We start from the raw sequence: 22,590 nt of genomic DNA on the forward strand, positions 1-22,590 counted from the left end.
GTTTTCTCGAACATTTAGGCATTTTGTTTTCCGCCATTTTGAATTATGACGTCACCGTTGCAATTTCCGTTACGTCTGCCATCTTTAACTTTTTTATTTATTATTCGATTTTAATGAAAATTTTTTAAAATTTATAAAATATCCAATTAATAAAATTTTAATAAAAAATATTAAAAAAACATACACTTACGACATGGAGCTCGAAGTCCTCGGTTCAAACCCAGCGAGGGCAAAAAAAATAAAAATGGCGACAGTACCTTCTTCCAAGGAAGCCACCGGCAGACTGACCCCACCACTTTTAACCATGCACATATATCATCAGGTAGTATGACGTCATGTCCGCCATCTTGAAAATCCTTAATTTTTATGTTAGAAAAACGGGAAAAATTTTAAAAATCATAAAAAAAATTAATCAATCGAATTTAATAATAAAAATTTAATAAAATATTACTTAAAACCACTGTTGCACGTATCGTTATGGTCGCCATCTTGGATTATATAATTGTTGCATGTTTAGTTATGCCCGCCATCTTGGTTGAGTACGATGTCATCGTTACACTTTACGTTATGACCGCAATATTGGATACTATTACTGTTGCATGTTTCGTTACGGCAGCCGTCTTGGAATCGTGTAATTATTTAGCTACAAATTCGGGAAAAATTCCAAAATTCATTAAATAAATCACTCGTTAATTTACATATTGATCCGGTCAGTTCCTGTCCTTGGTTCGATACTTGATCGAGGCAATAATGTTTAATTTTATGTAAAAAATATTAATTTCAATAAATCATGTTCAACATTCTTAAAGAGACTTTAAATCATCTACTACCATCATCCTATAAGCTATCATGTCTGCCATATTGGAAATTCGTAATTATTTAGCTATAACTCGGGAAAAAGTTCAAAATTCATCAAATAAATTTACAACTAATAAAATGAGTAATTAGATCGACTTAGGTCCTTGGTACGATTCTGGATGATAAAAAAAATTAAATATAACATCAATTGAACATAATAGTGTAAGGTTCGAGAAATAAAACACCGCAAGTTCTTTTACAAACAAAATATGTATCACATAATTTCTAATCTACTACTGGATCACTTGCGAAAGCCAGCAATCTTATAAACATTTAGCCCTGCATAGGCGCGAAATGACTAATTCTTAGCTCCAAATGTTTTATACTAGACAGAGACCAACCAGAACTTTAACTAACATAGTCCTCCTCTTCTTGGCAGAGTTTCTGGATACCGTGTTTAACAGATTGCTTCACATCGTCAGAACTGTAAAATTGTAACGGTCGATGTCTTGAGAGGACTTCTTCTCTAAGTCCTCGAACGGATACGATTTACCATATAAACAGTCCAGCCACAAGTTATAATTTAAAGGTCCGTACGTTGTTACTTCATCAGTAAGCTGATTGATTATGTTCTACCCGATATCCTCAAGAAAAATAAAAATGTCTTCAGCTACAAACGCTCCAAATGCTCCAACAGCTCCAAAAGGCTCCAAATACTCCAACAGCTCCAAATTCTCCAAAAGGCTCCAAATGCTCCATCAGCTCCAAAAGCTCCAAAAGGCTCCAAAAGGCTCCAAATTCTCCAAAAGGCTCCAAAAGCTCCAAAGGCGCCCTAAGCTCCATCAGTCATTGACTCCAACTGATATCAATTACTTTTTTTTTTTTATCAAACTTGGTATGATTACTTCCATGTCTTTATTAGTATACATTTTGACTGGCAGTGGTGACGTTTTTTACACCTTTAAGTTATATGTTTTAGTTTGAAATCAGATTTCGAGAAATGGTAGATACCATCTTGAAAAAAATTATTATTTTTTCTTTAAGTTTATACACATACATTTAATTTAAGCCATTATTGTATGTAGCCAACTCCCCTCAGTTCTTTGAGTATGAAGGATATTTCTTCGATGTTCGAATAGTTTCCTGCACAAAGCGAACCATGTAGTAGTCTTAGCCTGTCAACCAATATGTTAGGATCTTCCCATGAGGTATAATCAGTCTCTTCTGCTACGTTTATCTTCCTTGCATGTTTATAATAAATATCATTATCTCCGGTGTCTTTCGTTTTAACGCCAAACACAAGGTCACTTTCGTCATCGAGCCAGTGATTATCACAAGCTTGATCAGGATAATTTATTTTATTATGTCGTTTCCATCGTTTTGGTCTCAAGCTACCATCGCAGTCTGCGATCTTGCATGCTTTTGGTGCTTCAGCACAGTACTCAATAATGTCAGCCTTAGATGTGTCAGCACAGTCATCGATCATGTCAGCTTCAGATGTGTCGCCACAGTCTTCAATCATGTCAGTATTACAAACTTGATCAGGATAATTTATTTTATTACGTCGTTTCCATCGTTTTGGTCTCAGACCGCCATCACAGTCTTCGATCTTTCCTGCTTTAGGTGCTTCAGTACAGTACTCAATCATGTCAGCCTTAGATGTGTCAGCACAGTCATCGATCATGCCAGCCTCAGACGTGTCACCACAATCTTCAATCATGCTAGCTTCAGATGATTCATCAAAGTCTTCGGCCTTGTAAGCTTCAGGTGGTTCTCCATCTTTCACATTTTCATGGAGACGACTAGATATTGGTGTAAAGATCTTTTCATTTCTAATGTGGTTGCAACTTTCTTCTTTTGTTTTAAAATTTAAATTATTATCATGATCTAGATCAGTATTTTTAGCATTAGCTTTTTCGCCTTCATTCCTCTTCCGCGATGTTGTAGCCCAGTCTTCGTTATCTTTATTCATCTTAGTTGTACAGGTCTTGCAATGTCTATCCAAGTAATATCTTCTACCAAAGGATTTCTGACACTGACTGCAATGAAATGGTTTTTGACAAGGACCCAAAGTACACTCGCTTCTCTCATGTCGTTTAGCATTCTTTCTCAAGGTAAACACCTTGCTACAGTATCTACAGTGATGGCGTTTTGATACAGCTACAGACATCGGACCAGGGTACATGTTTGCTTCTACGACTAATGGCAGATGCAAACTAAGAGTTTTAAATTTAATCCATTACTTAAATATAATTTTTAAAATGTTTCGTCAGCGAGAGTTAAGTTATCTCATGCAAATGTACTTTTTGTAAGTAGTTCGGCTTTTCAACAACAGATGACGACACGTGTCGCTTGCAGGTAAATAACATTTATTTATTTTATGCGGGATGCGGGATGTTCACTAACGATCACAAAAGAAGGATGGCTTCGCTAGACTCCAAGGAGAAGGAAGTTTGTTCTTTCAGTTAGTGTTTCACAGATTTCTCAGAGCTTATTATTATTTGACTGAGTAATGGTTGTTTATTTTTTTAATTCCACCTGATAAAAATACTGCAAGTGTTGATTAAGTAGCAAAAATTCACTAATTCAATGTAACCTTGAATAAAATGACATGACTCATTAAGTAAAAAATCCTTCATGCAGAGATCAATTGCTCATTTGTAACCAGAAGCACTCGGAGAAAACCATCAACATATTGCCAAGTATAATGTGGAGCACAGGGAGAAAACCACCATAATATTTTCAAGAATAATCAGGAGCACACGGAGAAAACCACCATAATATTTGACAAGAATAATCAGGAACACACGGAGAAAACCACCATAATATTGTCAAGAATAATCGGAAGCACACGGAGAAAGCCGCCTCAAGTTTTCTTTAATGACATGAAATTAAAGAAAAAATTAATAAAAAATAAAAAAAATACAACGGATTCTGCTAGCTTGTGAACTTCTCATTGTTGTGCAAAGTTAGAGTTCTAGTACAAGCCAGAATCTTTTGTATTTTTTGCGGTTTTCTCCGTGTGTTTCCGATTACTCTTGTCAATGTTATGGTGGTTTTCTCCGTGTGCTCCTGATTATTCTTGACAATATTTTTATGGTTTTCTACGTGTGCTACTGATTATTCTTGTCAATATAATGGTGGTTATCTCCGTGAGCTCCTGATTATTATTGACAATATTTTGATGGTTCTCTTTTAGTGCTTCTCATTATTCCTGACTAGACATCTGATGGTTTTCTCCGAGTGCTTCTGGTTACAGATGAGAAATTTATCTCCGCATGAAGGACTTTTTACCTAATAAGTTATGTCATTTTATCCTGTGATGCAAATAAATTGTTAATTTCTGGTACTAAATCAGAACTGACAACATTTTTTTATAAGGTGGATTTCAAAAAAAAAAAAAAAAACATTACTCAGTCCAAAAATATCTGTTAAAGACGGAAGAGAAACACTATCACGAAGGACGAACTTCCTTCTCCTTGGTGTCTAGCGAAGCCTTCCTTCTTTTGCGATCATTAGTGAGCATCCCGCATACCACATAAAATAAATAATATTTACCTGCAAGCAAAAATGTGTCGACATCTGTTGTTGACAAGCAGAACTACTTGCATCAATTTGCTTTGCATTAGATAACTTAACTCTCGCTGATGAAATATTTAAAAACTTATATTTAAAAAATATTTCCAATTGGAAAACTGTCAGTTTGTATCTAACATTAGTCACAGAAGATACCATGGATCATGGTTTGTTATCTGCAGCTGAATCGGAAGGAATCCGCTGTAGATACTGTGGCAAGGATTTTGTCATGAGAAGGAATGCTAGACGTCATGAGAGGAATGATTGTGCTAAAAACCCACTACGCAAAATGTTAAGCTGTAATCGGTGTAGCAGGTTGTTAACACGGATTGACAGCTTAAACAGACATGATAGAACATGTAAAGCCAAGCCTACTTACGGCATAGAGGTCATCGATGGATCCACTAAACTAAAGAAGAGTGATCTGCATTACGACAATAATTTTCCTTGTCCTGAGCGTGATGGTATTAGCTCACCCGATTGTGACGAAGAACATAAATTGAAGGATGCTGATGGCTTCGGGAAGACTGAAACTAATGGAAGTATCAACACCGTGAAAAGTGAGAATACATTCAAGCCTATATTCAGTAGATCCTCCATTCTTTGTAAAAATGATGGACTCCTAAAAATGAAGCAAGAAGACGATGAAGACACTTCGACATCATCGATATCGAATTCATACGGTAATCTGGGTGAAGAGGATGTCTTCTACAGTGATTGTTACAGTGACTCTGAGGCTGTTGACAAAGGCATTGACTGTGATGAAGCACCGAAAGCTGACAAGATCGAAGAATGTGGCGGTGTCCTGAGACCGAAACGATGTAAACGACGTGTTATAATAAATAAATCTGATAATGCTTATTATGATCACTGGGACGATTGTGATATTAAAAGTATGTATAATAAACAAGCAAGTAAGATTGTGGTAGAAGAGATTGATTACACTTCATGGAAAGATCCAAACATATTGGTTGACCGGCTAAGACTTCTACATGGCTCGCTTTGTGCAGGAAACTATTCGTGCATCAAAGAAATATCCTTCATACTCAAAGAACTGAGAAAGCTGGCTACATACAATAATGGCTTCTTTTACTTGTATTTGTGTAATGTTGAGAAATAAATTAAATATTGAAAGTAAAAATTTAATGTTTTTATTTCTTGTATTCTGATTTCCAACTAAGCCTGTGTTTCCGCTACTGTATGTGTGATCATTCCGTTTCCTGTGTGTTCGTTCCGTTTCCTGTGTGTACTGTGTGTACGTTCCGTTTCCTGTGTGTACGTTACGTTTCCTGTGTGTACGTTCCGTTTCCTGTGTGTACTGTGTGTACGTTCCGTTTCCTGTGTGTACTGTGTGTATACGTTCCGTTTACTGTGTGTACTGTGTGTACGTTCCGTTTCCAGTGTGTACTGTGTGTACATTCCGTTTTTTCCTGTTTGTGTACTATGTCTTCATTTCGTTCCTGTGTGTGTACTATTTATTCATTTAGTTTCCTGTGTGTACTGTGTAATCATTACATTTATTGCGTGTAAATTGCATGTATTGCGCGTACATTACGTACATTGCGTGTTGGAGCTGTTGGAGCTTTTGGAGCCGAGTAGACTTGTATCCTTGTAGCTTCATAGACATGTAGTTTAGTAGCCATGCGGTCTTTTAGTCATGCAGTCTCGCAGCCATGTATAACTCGTAACCAGCTAGATCCTTTTTAGACTCGTAGCCTTGTAGCCTCGTAGTCTCTTAGACTCGTAGCATTGTAGCCCAATATCATTGGAGCTGTTGAAAGAAAAGGCAGTTGGAGCATTTGGAGCTGTTGGAGCTGTTGGAGAATTTGGAGCTGTTGGAGCCTTTGGAGCCTTTGGAGCATTTGGAGCTGTTGGAGAATTTGGAGCTGTTGGAGAATTTGGAGCTGTTGGAGAATTTGGAGGATTTGAAGCATTTGGAGCATTTGGAGCTAAGAAGTAGTCGTTGCACGTCTATGCAGGGCTAAATGTTTATAAGATTGCTGGCTTTCGCAAGTGATCCTGTAGTAGGATAGAAATTGTGTATTAAATATTATGTTTGTAAATGACTTTGTGGTGTTTTATTTCTCGAACCTTACACTTTTCTGGTATTTAAATTAAATTTCTTTTAGCTTCGTCCAGGATCGTGCCAAGGACCTTAGTCGACCTAATTAATCAGTTTATTGTTTGAAAATTTATTTAATGAATTTTGAACTATTTCTTGAATTTCTAGGTTAATTATTACGAATTTTCCAAGATGTCAGTCTTGATGTCTGATAGAATGATGGTAGTAGAGGATTTTAAGTCTCTTTAAAAATGTTGAACATGGTTTATTGAAATTATTATTATTTTTTACATAAAATTAAACATTATTGCATCGATAGAGTATCTAACCAAGGACAGGAGCGGATCGAATCAATATGTAAATTAATGAGTGATTTATTTAATTAATTTTGGAATTTTTCCCGAATTTCTAGCTAAATATGTACATGATTTCAAGATGGCATCCAAATTTCAAGATGGCGTCCAAATTTCAAGATGGGAGGTGTCACAGCAAAAATAATAAATGATTACTGCACTCTAGCAGGTTAGAATAAAACTAGCATGATGGTAAGATGTGTACACACACACAGTATGGTGTCCTCCAGCAGATGAAAACAAGATGGTGGCAATGACCACTAGCATGTACTGAATGCAAAATGTCGGATCTATGATGGTCTTCAAGGTCAAATTTCAAGGTCAAAGTTCAAGGTCAATGTCAAATATTAAGGTCAAGGTAAAAGTACAAGGTCAATGTCAAATTTCAAGGTCAAGGTCAACTTTCAAGGCCAAGGTCAAATTTCAAGATTAAGGTCAAATTTCAAGGTCAAGGTACAAGTCCAAGGTCAAGGTCACATTACAAGGTCAAGGTCAAAGTTCAAGGTTAAATTTCAAGGTCAATGTCAAATTTCAAGGTCAAGGTCAAAGGTAAATGCCAACAGTCGAGGTTAAAGGTATGGTGACCAGAAAATTATACTAACATGTCATCAGCACACTCTAGTGGATGTAAACAAGATGGTGGTCTCCAGCACACGAAGACAAGATGGCGGACATGATGTCATACTAGTTGACGATATATACCTTGTTAATGGTGGTGGTAGGTTCGTCTGTAGGTGGCTTCTGTGGAGGAATGATCTGTTGTTTTTTTTATTTTTTTGCTCTTAGTGGTTTCGAACCAAGGACAGGAATCGAACTAATCGATCAGTATTCTAATAAGTACATTTTTTGATGAATTTTGGCATTTTTCTCGAATCTGTAGCATTAAAATTACGGATTTTCAAGATTGCGGCCGTCACGAAAAGTGCAACAGTGGTTTTAAGGATTTTTTATTATTTAATTCGGTTGATTAATTTTTTTAATGATTTTTAATTTTTTTCCCGAATCTCTAGCATTAAAATTACAGATTTTCAAGATGGCGGACATGACGTCATGCTCACTGGCGATATATATGCTTTGAAAAAAGTGGTGGGAGTCAGTCTGCCAGCACCCACCACGGGGGAAGGATCGGTCGCCATTTTTATTTTTTTGCCCTCACCTGGTTCGAACAGAGGACTCCGAACTCCGTGTCGTGAAAGTACATTTTTTTATAAAAAAATTATTAAAATTTATTAAGTGAATTTTTTTATAAATTTTAAATTTTTTTCATTAAAATCGGATAATAAATAAAAAAGTTAAAGATGGCGACCGTAACGATAATTGCAACGGTGACGTCATCATTCAAAATGGCGGAAAACACAATGCCGGAATGTTCGAGAAAACAAAATGACGTCATCCAAAATGGCGGATCTAAGATGGCGGATCCAAAATGGCCGCCGGGGTCATGGTCAAGTTCAAAGGTCAAGGTCACAACCATTCAAGATGGTCGCCGTGACTTCACAATCCAAGATGGTGGACCGGCTCCCGGCTCCACCGCCTGGAGCCTGATCTCGGAGCCCCCAATATATACTACTTACCTGGCCTTTTAAAATCATCAGAATTTTTATGATTTTAAAAAGCTAAATAAATATCAATTTTTTTCCGAAAGATTTTTAAGCACGCAGTAGCATGGCCATACACCCCCCCCCCCCCCCCAAAAAAAAAAATCAGTTATTTATTTCATTTCGTTCTTCATATCCATACTACACATAAAGGTAAAAAATTCAAATTTGCAAGCTAATGTTTCAAAGGAGTATGTACTATTTATATATTTTTTTGTTGAAATTCGACCACTCAAAAAGTCTACAAGTTTAACTTTTTTAACAGCAAAAATAAAATAATGACCTGGAATGGGACACACACCCTTCAAGGGTGTAGACAGCAGTTGGCTGGCTAAGCGACAAAGTATCGTTACATTTTTAGTAAGATATAGCGCCACAAACTCCTCAAAGCCCACCAGAATGCAAGGAAGGACCCAAACGAATCGTTCTTTCACGAAAGGTTGCATCGACGATTATGTAAGGATCCTTGCAACAATTTGGGAGGTCAACACAAATGGCTGACATGCTTTAAGATGTACTTTTCAAAGATCCTTTAGACTAAAGGGTATTTTAAAGAGGGGTGGCTCCAGGCCGGGCAAGCCCTCTAGCAGGGCCCATCTACGACCTATTTAATTTTTATTTTCCTTCTTTGTAGAGTATTCTGTTAAAACTATGGATATTAAGGGAAAAGGAAAATCAAATTGTTATTAGCATGTAAGTAGTTTAAAGTACTGGCCAATATCTACTTCACAGATCGGAAGCTAACTGGAGGTTCATTTATCATGAAGGACTATCAAAATTTCTTAAAATAAATTAGCCAAACCCTCATCAAAATTGAAGTTCTAGATTTGCTTAAAATGTTGATTGAAATAGTTCATTTGCCGTATTTTCCGGGCGAAGGTCTGAGCGCCATTCCATACCCTCCAGGCCCTTTTTCAAAATATTATGCCCCAGTCAAAAGGTCGTAAACGGCCCAGGACCCCGCAAAGTGTAGGGCCACCGCACCAGTGTCGACACCACGGAGACTTACGCTCGCCTCCCAGTGTCCCGTGAGGTTCCGCCGGCTGATGATGGTCAGCTTCATGTCAGCTGTCGGCGAGCCGCAGGTGGCGCCTCGCGACGGGCGGACGACGCAACTGACGCACAGCAGCGCGGCCAGAGCGCTGGCGGCCGGGACCGCGCCCATGTTCCTGAGACAAACACAAGCCCGTGAGGTGGCCACGTCTGCACGATCACGTGGTAACCGGGTGGAGCTGTTTTCATGTCTTCAGCCATGTCTGTTAGACGCCTAAAACTTCGTGAAGCGAAGGTTAGGGTGAACGGGATAGCAACTAGAGAAAGTAATGCAATCCCGTTTACTCTACCCGTGTAATCGCCCCTTAATTCACTCTTACTTACCACCATTAGACGTGGTCAAGCACCATTTCTCGCAATGTTTTGGGCGTGACTATAGCAATGGCTATGCAAAATAAAGTGACTTCAAATACGTCACAGCATGCCATCTGCTGTCAATTTCTAACTCCATAGACCAACCCGAGAGTGTGTCAATGAATTCTTACTCTAGCCGTTTCAAATGTGATGAATAATCTTCAATAATTTTAATGAAAGTTAACTTGAGCATATATATTGGTGACGAGTTAAGTCGAAAACTACTGGACAGATTGTTAAAAATTCTTACACTGCTAGGAAGGTACTATTACAGATAGACTTAAGCTGTTTTCTTTTCGAACTATTTATGTTTCCGTAGATTTATAGTTATAGGTATTTGTAACGCAAACCGGAAACAAAGATTTATATGAACGGTATTTTAGATTAAAAGTTTTTACAGTGCATTAAATCTCCACAGCAACGTTATCCTTTAAAGTATGCGAGTCATTTAATGGAGTATCGATGTGTCGGTCAATTTACATTTAATGGAAATATAAGGTTTTTTTTATAGTGATTCCTGAAAAAAAAAGAAGAAAGACGATGTGGATATTTTAGGGATTAATTGTTATTCAGAACTTAACCTCATTTTCCGCATGCAGATTTTCGTGCGATTATATGTGACATTAAAATATAATAATAATTTTATTAAAGGAATAGTATATTTATTATTATATAGTGCTTTAAATAACTTTTGCATGGCTATTTTGAACGGCGAAACAAAGATTAAATGAAATTTAAGTTCAGTATGTACGGAAATTTTCCACTTGCTGTAGATCCGTGATTAGAGCTCCTTGCTGGTGAGCTAAATACACCACGTCAGATTCCCCTGAGTACTGGGTGCTGTGCTGTCACGTGACATCCATGCTGCAGAAGGCAATGCCAAACCACCGAATGATCACCCTGCCATGAACACTCCAGGTGCGTTGCGGTGTCCGCCTCCTCAAGGTTACCTGAGGTTTCCGTGCTCGGACACGAGCACCAAGGAATCATCACCATCATCATCAGGGCCGCAACTAGAGTCTCTGGCACCCGGGGCATAAATGGATTCATGCCCCCCCCCTTCTCTTTTTTTGCACATACCACACCAATAAAGCGGGGGGTCCGGGGGCCCTCCCACGGAAAAATTGTGCTATTTAAGCATTTTCCATACCTACATGTAACAGTTTCTGTGCTACTGTAACTTCCATGCATGAACCCACTATGTCCATAAAGTAGTCCGTATAATCACTAGACTTGTTCATTAAATATGTTGAGACGTTATATTGTAAATCAGATTAGACATTCCTGGCATGCAAGTTAAAAAAACTATTTACCAGTTACCAGTTGTAGTAGGAATTACAATGCAAGCGATTTCGGCGCCCCCACAGCTTTTCGCCCGGGGCGTATGCCCCGCTTGCCCCCCCCCCCCCCCCCCTAGTTGCGGCCCTGATCATCATCGTCACCATCGTCACCACCACCATCATGATCATCATCAATGTAACATCGTTTAACTTGTATATTAAAGCTACATTTATAGAACAAACATGATACAAAGAATATTTCACGCTGAAAAATTTGTTATACTGAATAACTCGTACCTGGCAGTTTCAAGTAGGTCTATTGCGAACCAGGGTAACACAAACAGCTCTGCAGCCTTCTACGCGACAGTACGAAGTATAACTGAATGATGCCATACGACCGTTATATATACATATAGATTTTTTCACGAAGCTTCTACAGCCCAGATGGTCTGTTGGCCTTGAATCCCACAGCTAGGACCTTGTACACTTCACTTCAAAAGTCACTCCTCTTTTAATCTTAACGAGAGACGATCCAGTATTGTGCTACTGTTTTTTTTTTTTAACTCATGTCTCATGAACAAGCACGGATAAAGCATTTTGTTGGTTTAAAAACATTACTGTTTTTAATATAAACTCATATGAATATTATTTTTTTGTTCCCAGTGCCACTATACAAAGGTCTTGATATTTCACTAATACCTACTCGTATCTGCGCCAGCTAAAACTTGACTTACCAAATAGGAATAAAAACTACTAACTTTCAGATTTTCATTATTCCCTACATATTTAAATCTGCTCTTATATATATATATATATATATATATATATATATATATATATATTAATATATATATATGATCGAAGAATTGTGAAAAACTTTGCTTTTCAAAACCTTTATACGAACATTTTAATACCATCTAAATCATATTTTAAGTGTGTGTGGAACGTCTAATGTGGAGTATACAAATTTTCCCACTGTGCTGCTAACGTAGAAGTTATTTCGCGCGCAGCCCTCCTATCAAGCTAATGAAAACAGTGCTTACATACCAATGTTAAGTGTCTCAATGGACCACAGTTTAATCTATGTCCTTAATGATTCTTCTCATATGCATACATATAAACAGAAAATTTCTGGGTATAATTTAATGGATGGAAGGGAATGCCAAAACAATCATAACTGCATGTACATTGTGCGCCAGAAACCTTAATTGAATTAAAGTGCACAACCGAATCAACTAAATTTCATTTAATGAATTCTGGGCACAACCCTCTTTTAATATCGTAGCTAATAGTAAAATGACACAATATTTTACATAATCGATATTTCCGTGTCCTTCAACAGTTTAAACATCAATTTAACAGTTCCTCATATAAGTCATGAAAATAATTAAGTATTAGTAATTACTCTACTTCGTCCAGAGTTTTCGAATTTATTACTTTAAATAATTGTAATCGTTTTACTTGAGTTAATGTTATTTTACGTTACATTTCTAACTAGCCCCAGTCTTGGTCAGATAAACAAAAAACCCTTAATCTGTAGGACTTATGGGTGGTAATAGCTACAAACAAGCACATTTTAACAAAGGCTAAAACAAAGAACAAGATATACGTTAGTCTTAAAGAGACTTCCATTCAATATTCACATCACTATAATATCAATAATGCAATTTTTACACGTCTATTAAAAACGAAATTCAGAAATGCAACATGCTGGATACATGTATTAACAAAGAAATATTTATTTACAAATTCAATTACTCGTGTCGGTAAGTTACAATTTACGATTTTTAAGTGGGTAGTCTAACTCATGTCAGTGGTTTACACGCAACGTGGCGAGCTTGCTAGACTTGGTCAACATATAATTAACACCACCTAACTTGGAAGTCGTTTCTCATAATCCACCCTTGGTAGGATGACTCTGGGTCTCGGCCAAGGATCTTGCAGACGCGTCGTTAGCCAAGAGACTTGAGATGGACCCTCGGTCTGCACCTCGGCGATGTCGGCTCTCAGGACCTCTTGACATTGACTAGCTGCTTTCAATAGCCTTCCTTCAGTGAACTTCGTCTATTCATCCGTGTCAATATCAGTCAATGCGCGGGTATGTAAACATTCCATCCAACTATTCTTTCGATTTTAATTTCCGTCGTAGGATGGTGAAGCAATAATGATCATTAGCGTATTCTTTAATGTCGGATAAACTTCGGCTTCTTAAGTTAATTGATTCATTTGGGTATAATAAGTAACTGTTATTTAATTTAAATATAAATATATTCTTCCAATAATATAATCTTCCGTCAATATTAAAATCATCGTTATGGATCGTCGAATGATTCTTATAAATTTTACCTTCCAAGTCTTATCCTGACGAAAAAGTTAGAAAAGAATGTCTAACGGTTAACTAAGTCACAATGTTTAATAAAATTATACTATAGATTTCTCAGGGCTAGTCGAACAACAGGAATACCGAACGCGTTCCATGTAAATAGGTACTTCAAAGCTGAACCTGTGACATTTTCCCCTAGACCGAAATTATCATCGCCTGCGTTTTTTTAGGTAATACTTCTTTAGGCACGCTGAGAGTGAAATTTTAGTATGCTCCAAAAAGTAATGAAATAAGCGCGCATTACACAACGGAAATTTAACAGGTTGAAAGTCTAATGCTCATGCATGCAGAAACTGCTATAGCCACAAGTCGAAGTTGTCAAGATGGTGGACCCACGTGTGGTAACATTAACCCGCAAATATTAACTTTCGTGAACATCGGGGGATGTATTAAGCGTATTGGTGTGCCAAAGTAAATTTTATGGTAGTGAAACTATCCTGGAATATACTTTGTAAACCTGAATAGTCATACCAATATGTTATCGCATCTTAAAAAATAAAATTAATTTATTAGCCAGGAAAATTGTGTTGGAACAAACTCAGAGTCAAAGATATTTAACATTTTGTTGGTTCTCTAAAGCTTTACGTACGCCACGCAAATTTTTAAGTTTTTTTTTCAAACTAAATTTGCATTACAGTAGATACTTTAAAACCAAATTAAACTGAGACATTTAAAATCACACTTTATAACATGAGGAATATGTATGTATATTTGTTTTTGCTTAAACGACAGAAATCTTTCTGTAAATACTTCCTACAAACGAACCTTAAACCTTAGTGAGATGATTCAACATTTAAGATTTAACAGTAAATATTTCATCACGAAATTATTTTATTCAACGTGGCTTCGAATATATGTAGGCTAACAATTTGTTGTCTCTCTGCAGTATGACGAACTCTGTGCTATCTCTACATTTCAATATTAACTAAATATTGTCAAAATTGTAATGCGTATTTTTTAAGTTGTCATTATTTATGTTCATGAATATAAACTGTAACATAAAGTATTAAAGGATAGTTGTACTATTATTATGTTTAGTTTGGCACACCTATATGCTTAGTACATCTCCTGATGTTCACGAAAGTAAATATATACGGATTAATCTCGCGGGTCCGCCATCTTTTGCGAAATTACTGAAACTTCCGCATATTGCAGCATCGTGGTTACACATTTCCATTCCAATCGACTTCCGTCGCATTCACGAAATGACTCCCACCAAATGCCGCATGCCGAAAGCATTTTATCCTTCACAATACGTCCGGAAACGATACCGTGCAAAGTTACAGGCGCGAACAGTGGCACGCAAATTTTAATTTAGGATAAAACTATAGATGCCACTCCACTAGCTGAGATGTACGATCGCAGCGCCGTTAGTTAAAATGCTCCACGGGAAGCAGGAGACGAGCGCCAATGTTTTCGAGTTTGCCATACCCAGAAGCAACCAGCTGGCTGGAATGCATCACCCTCCGTGGTATGAATCTCCCTATTCGTTGCATGCCTGTCGGCAGGGGTGCAACAACAGGGGGGGGGGGGGGAGGGTATTTTGCCCCCCCCCCCCCCCCCTCTGAAACCTTTAAGTGGGGGCAAACAGGGGCAAAGAAAGTGCTGTGTAATCAATTTTTAGATAATAAAACTGCTTAAATAGCACCATTTTCCACCTTGAAATACAAATTTTCCCGGGGGAGGACCGGACCACCCGCTTCAATAGGAGGGATCGATGATTCTTTATAAAAAGGTATATTGCCCCCCCCTCCTTTTGGAAATTTAGTTGTTGCGCCCCTGCCTGTCGGGAAAGCACCCTTGGCAAATGCTGCTTCTGCTGGAATTACTCTGGCCTCTCCGCACACCATGAGAAATGTAAAGTCTGACATGATATTGCTGTTTGTCAAATCTAAAATCGCAGCACTGTATTCACTTAACTGTCGGTCAAAGCCAAATGTGTAAACGTACCACAAGCAACCATCCACTGTGCTATGCTGTACACCCAACTGCTGGTTACTACTGTGTGTGGCTAGTTCTAAACAGCTCCGCCCGGCTTGTCGCCTGCTTCCCGTGGAGCATCGTACGTCCTCTCAGCCAGTGGAGTGGTGCAGTGTTGCCCGTGAAACTCAAATTTGTGTGCTATAGATGCGCGCCTGCAACTTTGCAGGGTTGCATTTCCGGACATATGCTTTTAAGGAAAATTGCTTGTTTTATCATTCCCTTCCATCCGTTTGATTTATGCCCAGCAACTGCCGAACATTATGTAAATGTATTGTATATATTACAAGACGTTTGTGTTACCTAACTGTTCTTTATTTTATTGTTCTAGGAGGAAATAAATCTCAAAAACATGAGTAGCTATATACAAATGGATAAATGATTATTGGTTTATATATGCAAGTACTTAAGTTTTATATACTTGGCTTAAAGCCTTAAACAAATTTTCGTACAACTCTCGTCAAGAAAACAGTAAGCTGACAATCATATGCAAAACATGACATGATTGTTTGCACATGATGTAGTTTGGTCTAGGTTTTACAGATAAAAACAGAAGGAAGAAAAGAATTTGAGTACATGTCGAGGAAGAAGTTGTGGTTGTGAACATGCTATGCTGCTATGCGCAGAGAGATTAAAATGGAACTTTACGGCATGTGAGCTTCTGGAAGCAAGCAACGCTACCCTCTCCCCAACCCCCCGTTCCCCGCGCTACGTCGTGCCTCGGCGCTGTTATCCATCGCTGAGCGGCCTTGGAAATTCCGCGGGCTGCCGCGCGGAGTAGCGAAAATGGACGCCACCCTTCTGGACTGTTCGGGTGTCGGGTCGGCCCGGGATGACGCTCTCGTCGGTTCTGGAAAGACAACCCACTAGGTACTTAAAGAGCGACGCTGGCCTCCGCGGGAGTTTCAAGCGAGTTCCGAGCGAGTCCCGCGACAGTTCCAGAGTTCCAAGAGTTCCGCGAAAGAAAGGAAGGACGATATCGGCGAAGAGGGTGAGAGACACTCCCCCCCCCCCCCCCGAGAGTGGCGCGACGCGGAGTCCGACTGGATCGTGAGAGTGCGGCGACTGAGTGGCGCAAGACTGTGTGTGTGGACAGGTGAGAGGTAAGTGGCGAACCACTGTCAAGCCTAGCTCCAGTGAGGAGTACGAACTGCGGAACCTGACAGACATTGAGTAACTTGAGAATGAACATTTTTAAGTGCAAGTGATTTGTGATCGGGCTTTTCAAAGTACAATTATTTATTATTAATATAAATATTAGTAATTAATAAAACTGTATTAAAACTTAATTGGCCTATTCCTTACGAACCCAGTTCTCTTCACATAGGTCGTAAAATCTTGGTGTCAGAAGTGGGATAGCCCTAAATAAAACAATTACGAATAGTTAATAGAGAACAAGAAAAAATATATATAATTTAGATTTTACAATTAGGGTCGGGAACGTAGTAAGTTTGAGTGTAGTTATAGTAAAGTTAGTGTTAGTTTTCAGTAGAAGTTTAGGTTAGCTCTTAGGTCAAATTACACTGTAGATCGTAGGACAGTAGTAATAAGTGACAGACTGGTAGTATATGTAGACAAGAAAGATGGCTGCCGACGAGCTTAAGAATGTAACGGCTTTCCTATCCGAGTTGAATAATGATATGAAAAAAGGGCCGAGAAGAGATGAAAAATATATTTTAATAATATCCAAGAAGAAATGAAGAATAAATTTGATAATAGCCAAGAAGAGATAAAGAATGAAATAAAGAAGAGCCAATAAGAGATAAAGAATAAAATTGATAATAGCCAAGAAGAGATGAAGAATGCTATGAAGAGCAAGATAGAGGAAATTAAGAAGAACCAAGAAGAAATGAAGCAGAAGATAGATGAAACCAGCACCCAGTTTTAAGGCAAAGTGCAGAGATTAGAGTAGCAACTTGAACATCAAAAACACCAACTCGTAAAACAAGAACAGCAACTTTCCCGACAGGAACAACATTTAATTCAACTTGATTAGACCACCGAACAGTATGTAGCAGCTGTAACCGAGGAGTGCCTTTGGATGATTAAGGAAGCTATAGCTGTTGCAAGCCGAAAGAGTTACTCCGAGGATGTTAAGATGGAGGGAACATCCAACAGACATTCAAAATTCAAGCCACCCACCTTCGATGGTCAATCTTCGTGAACAGTGTTTAAAATACAGTTCGAGGCAACAGCAGAAGTAAATGGTTGGAGCGAGGAAGAAAAGGCTACGGGATTTGTCTTGGCCCTGCGAGGATCTCCACTAGAGCTGCTGCAGACCATGCCAGTTCCAGACCAGAAAGAATATGGAGTATTAATAGAGGCCCTTGAGCTGAGTTATGGCAACAGACACATAGGAGAGCTGTATAGAACAGCCCTGAAGTCAGGTCAACATAGATCTCCAGAAAACCTCCAGGAAGTCGAAGCCTTCATCGAGTGACTCGTGCACCTCGCCTACCCAGAAGCACCAACAGAGTTCTGCCAGCAGCCAGCCACTAGTGCTTTTATAGACGGGATCAGAGATGCGGAAGTTCAGCAAACTCTTCATTCGGCCCGACACAAGAAGAGCTACGAGGCCTGGGTATATACCCTGGAAATCGAGGCAGCAAAAATTGCCTCCAAAAAACACAAACATCAACACCTACTGGAGCCCTACAATGGAGTAAATACCAGGAACACCACTAATGAAGTAGATATTCTCAGGGCATTGAAGAAGCTGATGAATGAGACTCCAGGTAACCAGATCAGAAGAGCAGGAGGACGCCCGGAATGCTTCGTCTGCAGTGAACCAGGACACATCGAGTGGGACTGTCCGACACACAGGAAGACATCGCAGCAGAAAGAGAAGCAAGAAGATCAATAGGGAAACGAGCAGTAGCTGGTGTGAGGGGCGCATGCCAGCTCTACAGGAAATAGTAGACCCTAAGGATTTTCCTTATCTGCATTTCGTAGAGGCCATGACAGTTTGTTGCTTAATGGATGGATCAATAACAGTGTTTATTTACTGTTGACACAGGGGCATCGGCATCTATAGTTCGTACAGAAATTGTAAGTAGAGAAAAGCTGAAGATAACACCCATCCCATGTACACTCAAAACAGCCACTGGAGATACTTGAACTGTACATGGACAGCTGGATTTGAAGATAATAATTGGAACTTGTACATCATCACAGACCTTTCTTGTTGCTGATATCACTGATGAGGTAGTTTTAGGAGTGGACATCATGAATTGATATGGATTTGTTATTGACATGGAAGAACAGGTACTGTGTATTAAAGATGAAGATGTGGCCTTGTTAACCCCAACCAATCAGAAGTTCCTGTAATGCAAGTGGTAGTTAGCGAATCTGTTTCAAATCCAGCAAAACATGAGCAGAAAATTGCTGCTAGGATAATGGGAAACCCTAGGGGCAATATGAGCTACCTGATAGAGCCAGAAATGATATTAGGATAAAAGATACTCCTGGTCGTCCGAAGCATTGCAAGGTTCGGCGAGGTTGTACCAGTCAGGGTGGCCAACCTCTATTCTCGAAAAAGGGTTCTTAAACAGAGTAAACCCAATAGCTAGCTGCGGACCAGTCTCATGGGAAGGCCAGTGTAAGCCTTTCTCGTCTATCAGATGTAACACTCAATCACTGAAACCAAATCTAGAACATCTACTAAGGCGATGCCAAAATAATCTAACAGATGGAGAAATAGAAGTAGTCACAGTTTTTTTTCTTGTAAGAAACCCAGATGTCTTTTCCTTAGGGGATACTGACTTTGGGAGAACAAGCCTGGTCTACCATCGCATCAACACAGGTGATGCAGAACCAATCCGACAAGCACCATGGCGGCTGCCTCTAGCAAAATAGGAAGAATCAGAGAAGTTGATAGCAGGTATGATGAAGGGTGGTGTAATAGAAGCATCAGCGAGACCTTGGATTTCCCCAATTGTTTTAGTAGCAAAGAAAGATGGCCAACTGAGTTTCTGTGTGGACTACCAGAATCTGAATGATACCACCAAATCAGACAACTACCCTTTCCCACGTAACGATAACACACTTGAAACATTCACTGGCACCAGATGGTTCTCTAAACTGGACCTGAAGAGTGGTTACTGGCAAGTGTAACTGCACCCCGAGGATAAGGAGAGGACTGCTTTCACGACAGGTAGTGGGCTATTCCAGATCACTGTGTTATAATTTGGATTATATAATGCTCTGCAACTTTTGAGAGATTGATGGAACTTGTCCTGCATGGCTTGACTCGAAAATGTGCCTAGAATACCTGACGACATTATTGTGGTAGGGAATACAGCAATGGACATTTGCGAAACTCCAGAAAGTATTCGACAGGCTCCGCAATGCCAAACTTAAGTTAATTCCTAAGAAGTGCTTCTTGTTCCAGCATGAGATAAAATTCCTGGGGTATATTGTATCACAGGATGGAGTGCAAACAGATCCTGAGAAGATCTGGTTTGTCAAGGAGTGGCATCAACCTAAGAATAAGCATGAAATAGGGAGTTTCTTGGGACTATGTACCTACTATAGGCGGTTTGTGACTGGGTTCTCGACAATCGCAAAACCATTGCATCAGCTGATCAAAGACAAGAGACAATTTATATGGACTTCAGCATATGAGACTGCTTTTTAAGACCTCAAGGAATCCCTGTGTACTAGCCCCATACTTGTCTACCCCCTTCAACATGGAAAGTATATCCTCGACACAAATGCAAGCAGAGATTTTTTTGGGTGTTTTACTTTCCCAGGTTCAAGATGAAAATGAACGAGTAATAGCATACTACAGCAAAGTTTTTTTCTAAGCCTGAACGCAACTATTGCATCACAATACGTAAATGCTTGGCTGTAGTAATGTCTCTGCAACATTTCCATAAATAGTTATATGGGAGAAAATTCATTTTACACATTGACCATTCCGCACTTAAATGGCTACTACAGTTCAAGAATCCAGAGGGACAACTTGCTATGTGGATTGAACAGATTCAGCAATATGATGATCGGATAGAACACAGAAAAGCCGAATTCACAGCAATGACGATGCCTTCTCTCGAAGACCTTGCAAGGTAGACTGCAACCATTGCAATAGGGTGGAAAAAAAATGAGGGGGTCAAAGATGATCGGCGAACACAACGATAAGTAACGGGGCAGGTAAATGGGATAATGCCAGCTTGAAAGCAGCGCAGCGGTAAGATCCTGACCTGAAACCTATTATAAATTGGCTAAAGAGTGGTACTGGATGTCCAATATGGCATAAAATCTCCAGTGACCGAAGTGGTTGAAAGCTTACTGGGCACAGTGAGATTCCTTAAGGATGGTCTAAAAATGAGGGCATGGGAGAGTCCAAATGGAAAAGTAGTTACAATGCAAATACTCATTCAAAAAATTCTAGTGGCAGGGGTGTTGAGTGAAAATCATTATGGTACCATTGGTGTTCATCTAGGGATGAACAAAACTCTAGCCAAGATCAGTCAACGCTACTATTCGTTGAGGTGTCACCAGGATGTAGAGGTTTTATGTAGACAATGCGAAGCATGCTCGGCTAAAAATGGCCACAACACGGGAATCCTGGGAAAATGAGAGCCTACAATGTAAGGGCCATCTTTGAGAGAATAGCCATCGACATCGCTAGACCATTTCCCATGACTAAAGATGGTAACGAGTATATTCTGGTAGCACTGAATTATTTCAGTAAGTGGCCAGAGGCTTATGCACTTCCTAACCAAGAATCCACTGCCATTGTGGATGTAATAGTCAACAAATTCATTTGCAGATTTGGGATACCAAGGTCGCAATTTCGAGTCGACAATATTTCAGGAGGTGTGTTGGTTGATGAGAATATATAAAACCAGGACTACAGCCTTACATCCACAATATGAAGGCATAGTGGAGAGGTTCAACAGAACTCTTGAGGAACACCTTGCCAAGGTTGTGGTCGAGCATTAACAGGATTAGGATCAAGACATCCAGTTGTTTCTAATGGCATATAAGTCTTCCATCCATGACTCCACTGGCCAGACCTCTGCGAGTATTGTGTTTGGACAGGAGTTGAGGCTGCCCTGTGATTTCAAGTTCGATTGTCCTCGCAGGGAGCCGACCAGCACCACTGATTATCTGAATCGTCTAGAGGAGCGAATGACACTTATACATGAAGAAGCCCGCAAAAATCTTAAATTAGCATCGAATCGAAAGAAGATGAGCTACGACTTAAATGCTAACTCAAATGGATTTCAGGAGGGCGATTTGTTGTGGCTGTACAACCCGCAATGAAGGAAGGAAAGGTGCCTTAACTTCAAGCAGCATGGGAATGCCCATATGAAGTTTCGAAGTGGCCAAATGATGTTGTCTACCGCACCCATAGAGGAAAGAGGGGATGGATGAAAGTAATACATTTGGATCGGTTGAGGGAATATATTGAAAGGGGTGCATTACCTGTTCGTGACAAAGAGGTTTAAGGAGGGGGCAGTGTTACGAATGCAGACAGGACTGTGTTAGGTGCTGTTATGGGAAAGTCGGAGTACAAATCAGACATGTAGATGACAAGTAACTTTCACCAAGACTTCGTTTAATGCAACATCACTTCGTACAAGGTAATACACAAATCAGTACCACCAACTGAGCATTAAATATAAAGACAAATTCCCATACACATCAAAATTGACTAATACCAACAGGTGCCAGGTTAGAGCTGGCTGGCGACTCTGCCAGGCCACTGGCGTCATGTGCTGTGTCATGTGCCATGGCACTGCTGATGTAAGGCATGCCATACATGCCTGGCCGGATTACAAGGGTCGTCGCTATCCCTCTCCCTTCTCCATTCTCTGCGCATAGTCCTGCCTCGGCGCTGTTATCTATCGCTGAGCTGCCTTGGGAATTCCGCAGGCCACCATGAATAGTGGTGCGAATAAATGCCACCCTTCTGGACTGTTCAGGCGTCAGGTCGGCCCATGATGACGCGACTTGTCACAGCTTCTCTCGTCGGTTTTGAAAAGACAACTCACTAGTACTTAAGCAGCGAATCCGGCCTCCGTGGGAGTTAAGAGCGAGTTCCGAACCAGTTCCTAGAGAGTTCTGAGCGATTCCCGCGACAGTTCCTGAGTTCCGAGCGAGTCCTGCGACAGTTCCGGAGTTCCGAGTGTTCCGCGAAAGAAGG

At 39.6% G+C, this 22,590-nt stretch overlaps 1 protein-coding gene across 3 annotated transcripts in view; it reads right to left on the reverse strand.

Annotated features, from left to right (window-relative positions):
* The window catches only part of LOC134542573 (hemolymph lipopolysaccharide-binding protein-like), a 54,028-nt gene extending 42,575 nt beyond the window's left edge, over positions 1-11,453 (reverse strand). For 2 of the 3 annotated variants that reach the window (XR_010076821.1, XR_010076819.1), the window contains exons 1-2: positions 11,372-11,448; positions 9,397-9,556 (exon numbers count right to left, since the gene is read on the reverse strand). Coding sequence is in view for 1 of the 3 variants with exons in the window: in XM_063386949.1 (XP_063243019.1) it covers positions 9,397-9,552 (156 nt within the window). In the remaining 2 variants the exon portion in view is untranslated. Of the gene's footprint in view, positions 1-9,396; positions 9,557-11,371 lie in introns of all 3 variants that reach the window. The other variant, XM_063386949.1, reaches the window with a different exon arrangement.
* Positions 11,454-22,590: the final 11,137 nt, after the last annotated feature.

The sequence above is a fragment of the Bacillus rossius genome, chromosome 1 (genome assembly GCF_032445375.1).
Source record: "Bacillus rossius redtenbacheri isolate Brsri chromosome 1, Brsri_v3, whole genome shotgun sequence".
Lineage (NCBI taxonomy): Eukaryota > Metazoa > Arthropoda > Insecta > Phasmatodea > Bacillidae > Bacillus > Bacillus rossius.